Source organism: Geospiza fortis, unplaced genomic scaffold, assembly GCF_000277835.1.
Source record: "Geospiza fortis unplaced genomic scaffold, GeoFor_1.0 scaffold219, whole genome shotgun sequence".
In the NCBI taxonomy this organism is placed as follows: Eukaryota; Metazoa; Chordata; class Aves; order Passeriformes; family Thraupidae; genus Geospiza; species Geospiza fortis.
This window is the reverse complement of record NW_005054376.1, coordinates 699074-708948: the sequence shown is the minus strand read 5'-3', so window position 1 is coordinate 708948 and position 9875 is coordinate 699074. Positions and strand designations below refer to the sequence as shown.

General features: G+C 37.8%; 1 protein-coding gene and 1 long non-coding RNA gene across 2 annotated transcripts in view; one reads left to right on the top strand and one right to left on the bottom strand.

Moving 5' to 3' along the window:
- Positions 1-1110: 1110 nt before the first annotated feature.
- Positions 1111-3223, top strand: LOC115948324. The gene is made up of 3 exons (XR_004082154.1): positions 1111-1134; positions 1330-1578; positions 3119-3223. It is a non-coding gene; the product is annotated as an uncharacterized LOC115948324 (long non-coding RNA).
- Positions 3224-4043: 820 nt separating this feature from the next.
- CDYL (chromodomain Y like) overlaps positions 4044-9875 on the bottom strand; it is a 63696-nt gene continuing 57864 nt past the window's right edge. Inside the window, exons 8-9 of the mRNA XM_031060222.1 lie at positions 6976-7119; positions 4044-5950 (exon numbers count right to left, since the gene is read on the bottom strand). Of these exons, the coding sequence (XP_030916082.1) occupies positions 5792-5950; positions 6976-7119 (303 nt within the window). The 3' untranslated portion in view covers positions 4044-5791. The remainder of the gene's footprint in view (positions 5951-6975; positions 7120-9875) is intronic.

The window sequence follows — 9875 nt, the reverse complement described above, 5'->3', positions numbered from 1 at the left end:
TGAACCCAGACTGCCTGGCTGGGTTCACCTTCATTGATTGAGGCAGAATTTGGAACACAATGTAAAATTTCAAGGAGCTGCTGAGGCCAAAGCAATGTGCCAGGTGTAAGGCATGGATTTGTTTCGGTTAAGTATTGAAATCCTGTTTATCCTAGAGGAAATAAATTTCTTTTTCTTTGCATTGATAACTTTTCTTTTTGTTTTTTTTCAAGGTAGGGTAAAGATGACCCCTGTTTTACTGAAATGAGTTGAGCTCACTCCTGTGAGTTGAGCTGTACTTGTGTGTGCTGTGGGTGAGCTGGTATCATCCAGCAGAAGTTGGGTTCTCAAAGACTAAAACCTGCGGTGATCCAGAGCCTGATGACCCTGCAGTCCAAGCCAAAGAGGAAGTTTGTGATCATGACTGGAGAACTGGAAAATGAATGCAAGTTGGGGTTTGTTTCTTTTTGCAGCACAGCAGAAGCTGGAAGGAACCTCTGGCCATCATGTGGTCCCACCCACCCCTGCTCCAGCTGGCCCACTATGAGCTGTGTACCCAGGACCGCGCCCAGGAGTTTGAGTACCTCCAACACTGGAGACTCCACAGCCTCTCTGGGCAACCTGTGCCAGTGCTCACATCAGCTTGACATAAAGGAAGTGTTCCCTGCTGTTCAGAGGGAGCCTCCTGTGCTTCAGTGTGTGCCCACCGCTCTAGCGCTGTCACTGGGCACCACTGGAAAGAGCCTGGCTCCATCCTCTTTGCACTGCCTGAGCCTTCCCTTCTCTGTGTTGTCCTTCCAGGAGATATCAGGGTGGTCGAAGTCCCCTATGAGGACGTGAGACTCAAAATCTGAGATTACACAGGTACTGATAATGTTCTCCAGACTGTGTGGAACAGGTATATGTCCATCTGATGTTCTTGTCAACAGTAGCTCTTCCAGAATTGAGGGTTTCAGGGAGAACAGCTGCCACTCCTCTACTTCTTTCTGTAGCTCCTTTTATGTCCTACACACTGTTTTTTGGTGGTTTCTAATTCTGCTTATTTGTTGTATTTTTTCCTGTGCAGAAGGGATGAGGAGGACCAGAATTTTATCACCATCTTCTCATTTTCCATCACACTTCGGTATCTTCGCCCATCAAACTGCTTTTCATCCTGTGAGTACCTCAAGAGATAATTATATTTAGGGTTTGCTTGTTAGTAAGCTTGGTGCATGACTTCAGTCATATCCCCGAGTAAGGAAAGAAAATGCAGAGGGCTGTGAGTATTTTCTAGAAAAATCTGAGGGGCAGTACAAGGCAGGACCATGATGTACCATACAGATGCTAACAGATACTTCTTTCCTTGGAAAGGCAAACCCACCAGTGTCCCATCTCCAGTAGACCTGAGCTCCATGACTGAAGGTTGCCAACTCTGACTCTGCTGCAAGTTCTGGTAACAGCCTGTGTTGACAGCTAGTGGCAGTTCTTTCTGATGGAAAATCATGTGGCAAGCTATGAGTGAGTTGGGGCATTTCCTCCCTTCTACTCTCCTCATACTCTCTGAAGCACACTTGTCATGTCCCAGTGTGAAAGTGACTGAACTTCCAGCAACAAACCCAGGTAGAGCATTGGCTCCATTTATTGAAGTAAGTTTTACCTGTCCACTTGGCAGAAATGTTTTGTTCACTGCCTCATTCCCTAACTGGTTGAAGTCCTGTTTTATCCACTGTTTGGGTAAAGTTAAGCAATTTATAGCTCAGTATTATGTGTTTTTTTCTATTCTTTCAAAGTATCCCTGACTTTAGGAAAAGAATCCCACCTAAATAGGTAATTTAATTCACCTGAGCATTTTTCCATAATAATAATGGTGCAGCTTCTGAATTACAGGAAAGCGTCTCTTAGCAATGTTATCAATCCAGTAGAGGACTTGCTCAGAGGAACTGTTTCAAATCCCGAATTCATGCAAATTAGGGAGTGCAAACACAGGAAAAAATCTACAGGTAGGTGGATCTGCAGATTATCCCAAAATATTGTAGGTTACTTGACAAGGTTAAGACCTTGCTCTGATTTCTGCTGGAAGTAAAGCATCAGCAGAAGGTGGGATTAAGTGCACACAGGTGGCTTTCAAACAACTCCAAGTACCTTCAGCCCATGGGTCTCTGCTACTATTTACTATCTGGAGAAAAGTTCTCTTATTTACTTCCAAAAACAAATTTGAATGTGATAGAACTTCCATGGGGAAAGTGGTTAGTGCAGTCCAGTGGCCAATGCTCATCAGTTTGCTGTTTTGGGTAGTGCCTGGGCTGTTGTTTCCTATTTCAGAAAGAGAAATCAAACTTCATGGAGGGGACTCCTACACTGCATTATCAAGGCTCCTGTGCTACTTTTAAATTTCAGCACCAACACAGCCAGTTGCCTCACAGATTGTCTCTATGTTCCATAACTAATTAAGCAAATCGTGTAGTAGTGATTACAGTCAGGGTAATGGATAGTCTTGACAGGAGATGCAGGGGTCAGGAATGACCAAGGCTATAAAACTAGCTGAATTTTATATTCCAATACCATTATTCTTAATTCTGCTAGCCTTTGACTAGACACTGGCACATAAATAGGAGATTTGTCTTCATACCTGAAGGAGGAAAACCAGGAAACTTTCTGTTAAAAAAAAAATCTCCTATGGAAGTTCTCTTGGCAGTCATTTAGAAAGATATTGTTTCTAAGTTCTTGTATTACACATGGGTTTAACAATTTGTGCTGCTCCAAAATCCTCCAAATTTACACCAGAATTAACACAGAAGACCCGTTTCGAAGTACTTCTGGGAAGCTGTGACCCCAAATCTGGAGCTTTACAAGAAATGCTGGCTGCAGAGTTCACATGTCTGGGAGAACATGTGTGACTATGGCTGGATTCAGTCATCAAAGCCTAAATCTGATGCTTCAGGTTAGGTAATGTATGCAGTACTGCAAATTCATGGAAAACAGTACAAGCATCAGCAATGAATCAGGCTCTACAAAGACCTGTCTCTTCTGTGAAGAAAAGCCTTGAAAACACTCTTTAAAAAAATGTCTTAAGCCAGTTTCTATGATCTCTCAGGTTTTCTTGCTTGTTGTTTGAAGTCTATAATGTTCCTGTTGTTGTTGTTCTATTATGGCTTTGCAGAGACTGAACTAGACTTGACTGCAACCTTCACACACATCAAAAGCATGGGACAGTATTTTCCTGAAGAAACATTACTCCCATAGTCCAGTGTATGGACAACAAAAGGTGTGTACTATTTATGCGTGACAACATGATTTGTTAATAGTGTCAAGTTAGTTACTGACGGTGTATAGGAAGTGGCCTGAGTTACGTTTTCCAGTCAGGAATTTAAAACAGTCAATAAATTATTCCCATTTTATCATGCAAACTGTAGGCAGCATAACAGCCTGACTGATAGCAACACAAAAAAAATGAATTAAGTAGAATTATTTTTTCAGGTGAACTGCCTGTACCTTCAACTGATTTAATTCTAAATGTCTTCACTGTAACAATTCTTTCATGTTTAAGGAAAGCATAAATAATCCCTCCCAGCTAATACAGATATATATGAATGAATACATATATATATATATGAACACTATGGCCTGAGAGGTATTAGAAAAGCAATCTTCATACAAATTGAACTCTAAAAGGTTTGACACTACAGAACTCATAGGTAAAGGTGTCTTTTATTCTTCTTTTCACTAAAATCAAATTCAACCAAGGAATTCTAACTTAACCCCCACTATTGTAAGGAAAACAGTCTTTTTTAAGAGATTGCAAAAAAGCATTTACTGAACATTAGTTTGAACACTAACAAAATAATTAAAAGCAGAATGACTCCCTATGTCCTCTTTTCCCATCTGCCTCCTGTTAGAGAAAACTTACATAAAATTTACATCAATAAATTAATATTCAAGTTTTAATTTGAAAGAATTAAGAGCTTTTTAAACAAAATAAAACAAATATTAAAGCCTCTAAGTTACAAGATTTGTTTCAGCAACTTCAAAACTAGAATGGAAGTGTCTTTCAAAAAGACAACTCTGTGAGAGAACCACATTTAAAATGTGTTAAGAAATATTAGTTTTATTTAACCAGTTTTCACAGCTGAATATTTATTCTATAAAAACTTTACAGATTGTACAGTTTATATATAGTTCAAACTACTAGAACAAAGAAGTAGGTCCCACAGATGCAAAAATACTGTACCAATTCAAGGTAAAGGCAGATTTACACACTGTACAGCTCTCCACTGGGAAGGGGAGGTGGGTCAGTTCCAAGTAAAAAGTTCAAAACTGTACAAAAATAAGGTTTGATTTAATTTTCATTCTTCATAATACATTCAATAAGATTGCAAGCACAGATACCCAAGTAATAATAGATATCTGCAGTCAGGAATCAATAACCACTCCTGAAAGGAATGCAAAATAGGTCTATTTACACAGGGCACTCTTTTACACCATACTGCATATAGTGTATATTTCAAATAATAAAAAAGCATAGACAAAGAACATTAAACATCTAATATAAGGTAGTTTTTTTTTTAAGAGGTTTTTTTTTACTTAATAGTGTGCCAAAAGAATTTTAACTTATTAAATAATATATTCTAAGTGAACCTAAAATTTATGAACATAAAATGCATTTTTGGTGTAATACATCAATTAAACCAGCAAATAGGAAAAAAGAACCAAAAACAAAACCCAAACTGTATATAAAGTAGTATTTTCACCCAGCAACAGGAGCACTTATGTAGTTATTAAAAAACCAAAATAAACAAATAAAACCCCCCAAACAAACAAACAAAAAAACAATCCAGAGAGGCTTTTTAAAAACCCACTAAAACTAACTTATAACTTAGGTAATTCATACATAAGATATTCAGTGATTCACTAATACTGCAAAACAAGCTTTTTTGTGTTGTTTTTTTTTTTTTTTTTGTTTTCCTTCCTTCCCCCTTCCATTTCCCTCTGGCTCTCCCTCATTCCCTTTCCCTAAGAGACAGTGGTTTCTTCATGCTGTCTGGGTAAGAATCAGACATACTCCTGCCCCTTTCTCCCACCCCTCCATACCTCCCCCCCAAAAAATAACAGAGTGTTTCCTTAGCATTAATCCTGAGCACACTCTCTTTTTGGGGATATGTGTGATTTAAGCATAATAGGGTTTATTTACCCCAAAGTTTCAGAATGTTCCATTACTTGAGGTATTTCAACCTTCTTCTGAGACAAAACCTTTCTCTAAGCTGACTCATTGGGCAGAGAAAGCAAGGGCTGGCTAATACCCGTTTCAATTCTGTATTCTCATGAAAAAGAAAAGCATTACTCCAGACTTCCCTGCCACACAGAAAATAATGCAACACCATTCACTTTTTAATTAATTCTCTATTTGATACAGTACTAGCCAAAGATAACAAAAACTAGAGCTTTTAAAGAGATGTTTGGTAGTGCACTCTATCATTTTTAACCTAGTGTGTGTGTGTGTGTGTCTACATACACACTCTCACACATATTACATTTATATCTATATATATATATAAATATATATATATATATAAAAGACATATATAGATATATGCACACACATACACTTGTGTGTGTATACATCTGCATGTAACAATCAGGGAGAAAGGAGTTTTGTTCAAATTTAAGAGATACAGTACTTTTAAACCCCTTGACAATAAAAGGGGAGGGGGGCTGTGTGTCCACTCCTGTTCCCAAGCTGAGCAAGGGGTTAGTTTATATAAGGGGTTTTTTAAATGGGCTTATTTTGCTTGCCCTGATGTCCAAGAAATACAATTCCAGTGTCACGGGCATCTCATCAGAATTCATCAATTCTGTTCTGCAGATATTTTAACATTGAGTCCATCCCTTGTGCTGAGCCCCAGATTTTCTTCAAAACTTCACACTCCTTTTCATTTGCTTGTTCCAAGTCCACCTTCATGATGTTCCGTACTAAAGCTTTGGATTCTTCAAGTACCTGGGCCAAAATGAAAAAAAGGGGAGTTGGGTTAGTATTGCCTGAGAACTGAGCACCCCAGGTGCTTCTATGGGCACAGAAAAGGTTTATGTGGACAAATGCTGGAGCTGATTATCAACTTAAGCTTATCAATTCATTACTATGACTGTAAGAAATGTTTCTCATAATCATCTTCCTTGTGGCATCCCACAAAATTTCTTTTACCTTATACCAGCACAATTTAAAAGTGCACAAAAGTGTGAAAATAATGAAAATCATAAAATAACTAGGAAAAAATATATATGGTTTTGCAACTACAGGAAAGTGCAAGGCCATAGTAGTGAAGGATAATCATAACACTCTTATCCCAAACTGCTCTAATAAGTGGCCAGATCTTGATTTCTTGAGCACTTAAAATACTGAAAAAAGATCTAATTTGTCTTTTCTGTTTAGAAAATTAATAATTTGCTTTTAAAATTCAGAATTTCTAATGCACAGAACAATTAATTTGTACGACACCTTCCTTGGAAGAAAGTTAAAATTACCACTATTTGATGCCATCTTGTGCAACTGCCAGTAGCACACATAACCACTACATTTACTCATAAAACAAAGTCCAGCACAACATATTTATTTCCTTGGTAATTTAAATGAAAACTCAACCTAACTCAAGATTTCTGTGTTTCTGTGCAGATATTAGGGCAACTGTTTATACTGTTCATTAGAGTAAGCTGGACTTCAGCAACTATGTTAATACCAAATTACATTATAAAATCCAATGCTGGTTTAGTTTATGTTCCTTATCAAATGCCACAGTACACTGTAGTTAAGAAGAATCAGATAAAAACTTTAAAAATAATCCTTAAAAAACCCAAACCCAAGAGATACATAAAAATCTGTCAAAAAACATTGCTGTATTATAATGCAGTCCTTGTTTCATGAGAAGAATTTTTTTTTCCCCAGGACATGAAGATGCAGTCCAGTACTACTTAGATTAATTCTTACTCATCTAATCATAAAAATACAAGAAGATAAAGGAAACTTACAACTGAATTACATGTGACAAGTTCTTTAATTCGAACCATTACTTCCTGTGTGAATGTTCCTGGCCAGAACACTTGGGAGACGAGTCCTTTGGCACAAGCTTCCTGCGCCGTCAGCTTCCTTCCACTGAACAACATTTCATTGGCCTGAAGGGATAAAAAGTTACTTCTGGTATGAAATGTAATGAGACAAAACTCATCAAATGAAAAATGTTCAAAACAAATAAGAAAAATGCCTGCACTGTTTGAAATAGTTTTATTGCAGCTCTTCCAAGTTTTAATTAAAAAAAGAAAAATACTGGCCTACAGCTGGCTGGTCTGTGTTGTTGACCAGTACTAGGTCAGTAGTTATTGAAATGTGGATGTCTATGATTAATGGTTAAATGTGAAAATGTCTTCTGTCATCGCCTGGCTGTGAATGTTTGTTAGCTCTGGCTTTCTTGCAGTATTGCTGACTTGGTTATCTGTGTATGTGGGAATAGGTTGTAAAGCCTGGCAAATCTGTAAAACAGCAATGAATACATCAGCTTGCCCTTTATAATGATGTATTCCAATTTCTGACCAAATTCATAGAAAATAAACATTTACATTTTCTTCAAAAGTCCAATACTGAAACGATAAATCCTTTAAGTATCTGATATAGCAGTCTTATTAAAAAACCCCAGTATTTAAAAGATCTTGCACGTGGTTTCAGGTACAGAATCGAGTACTACCTTCTATGCAACAAGATGCTCTCTCTAGTTCTGTAAATGTTTTTGATTTGTAATTATAATGCACTTTACTATTTACCAATTTCCCCATTAAAGTTTTGTCCTAGCCACTTTAATTCTAGCTTTAGTGAAGCTTTTTATACAGTTTGCAGTGACATTTACATGGAAACAGGCAGTGGAAATTAAAAAGTCAGAGTAATAGTCGACCTCAAAAAAAAAAGTCAGTGTTATTGTTTCATAATGACTTATTTCCACTGAAAAATATGACAAACCCATTACCGAATTCTTGAAATATAGGAAATAAGGCTGTTCTAAAATACAAACCTGACAGGTGTAACACTTCTGAGGGAAAAATATGAGGTTTTTAATGCTTTCTGATAGTGGAACTTCTGGTAATTGCTTTAGGAACTTTCAGTTAAGGATCTCAAATAATTAATAATTAACTTAATAAATAATTATTTACTTGCTATGATACCATGTTCCTAGTACTGCATTTTACACATGAAGCAATTTGGAGATTCTGCAGTCTCTTATTTGTTCCATTCTAATAAAATACAAAGTCTGGGCTCTACTGGCATTTTACTTCCTGACTGCCAATCCATTAGGAATGCAAGAAAAATACCCAGCCAGTTTCCTAGCATATTTCACTTTGATTTTACCATCAGCACATCTCTCACAGTTACTATAGAAAGCTGTGTTTCACATATATTAGTTGATAACAACCCAAATCTCTTGCACTAGGATCGAGTTCTATACCCTATAGTTCTACCTTCTGTGAACACAATATCAAATATACAAGGTTCATTAACCATTCCTTCTCATTTTCCAGAATGTATGTGAATAGTAATAACCTGAAATACTAGATAAAAATCAGAGATGTATACATGGTTGTCTAAAAAAGGAATCCTTTTTCCTACACAGTTGGGAAAAAATTAGTCTTCCAAAATAATTTAAAAACCACTTAACATTTCTATGAAAGATCAAAATGTGAAGTCAATCTAACTAATAGTTATGACAGGCAAGCATTTAAGCCAGGTGGTCAGGTCTACATATTCCTCACATGTATCTTTGCAAGGATAAAAACCAATGCTAGAAAGCCTTTTTTTCTCCTAAAACTTAGTTGCAACTGCTGAGTTCTCCTGAACATGAAACACCCTATGTGAGAATGGTGCAGTTATCTTATTTCTGCCAGATGTAACACAGTATTAGCATAAAATCTCACAAGAAATGAGCATTCCCATTGATGTTCTCCCTTGACAGGTTTTGAGGGGAAATCTCTTGCTCTGGCATCTTCACTTTTGATCTATACACAACATCTGCTGGAGACCAACTGCTAAACAAGCTTTAATCCTAATCATGCCTTGTACCTGCTGTAAAAATTAACTCGCTCGGTGGTTACTTTCCAAGAAATATACTACAGCCATAGAAATGAATGTGACAAAAATATTTCACTAACATTCTCATTAGCAACCTTCATTTTCTACTCTGAGCAGAAAATGTCTCCTTCCACAGAGGAACTTCACTTGGACCTCTGGACTCCTCTTCCAAGTGAGGGCTTTGAGGCTCACCAGGGTCCTTTTCTGCAAGGCCACAGGCACCATGGAGCAGCTCAGCTCTCTTGCACAACGATCAGGAGGCAGCTGGCCTCTGAACCACCCCAGACCCTGGCTCTGACAGGACTCCAGGCACTGTGGAACTGCGTTTCCCTCCTGACTGACAGAAAAGCTAAGACATCCTGCCAAACGTGCTGGGGCCTGGCAGGGAGACCCAGTGTGTGAAGCCCAGCTCCTGGCCTTCATATCTAGGACCTGACAACCAGAGCAAGAGCTCCATGGCAGATTCATAATAACACCTCCCCAATACAGACATCACCTTCATGTCTATTACAGATTATTTTCAAAACTCAAAAGCCAAGTTTAGGGACACATCTAAAATTCTTCGTAATTCCAAGACGGTATCAGTTTTAAAGCCTAAGGTTTGGGCTTCAAATTTCCTGGAATAAACCCATGGTTGAAAATGGGGGGGAAAGAAACCCCCCATCCATGACAGACATGCTCACCCACAGAAGGTGACTGACCCCACATGGAAGATATTTCCAGGAATCTTGCAATGGATCATTTTTACACAGCTGCAGCTAACAACATTGCATTTTAAAACTGACTTACAGGAGTTAGGGGTGGCACTACTCCTGCT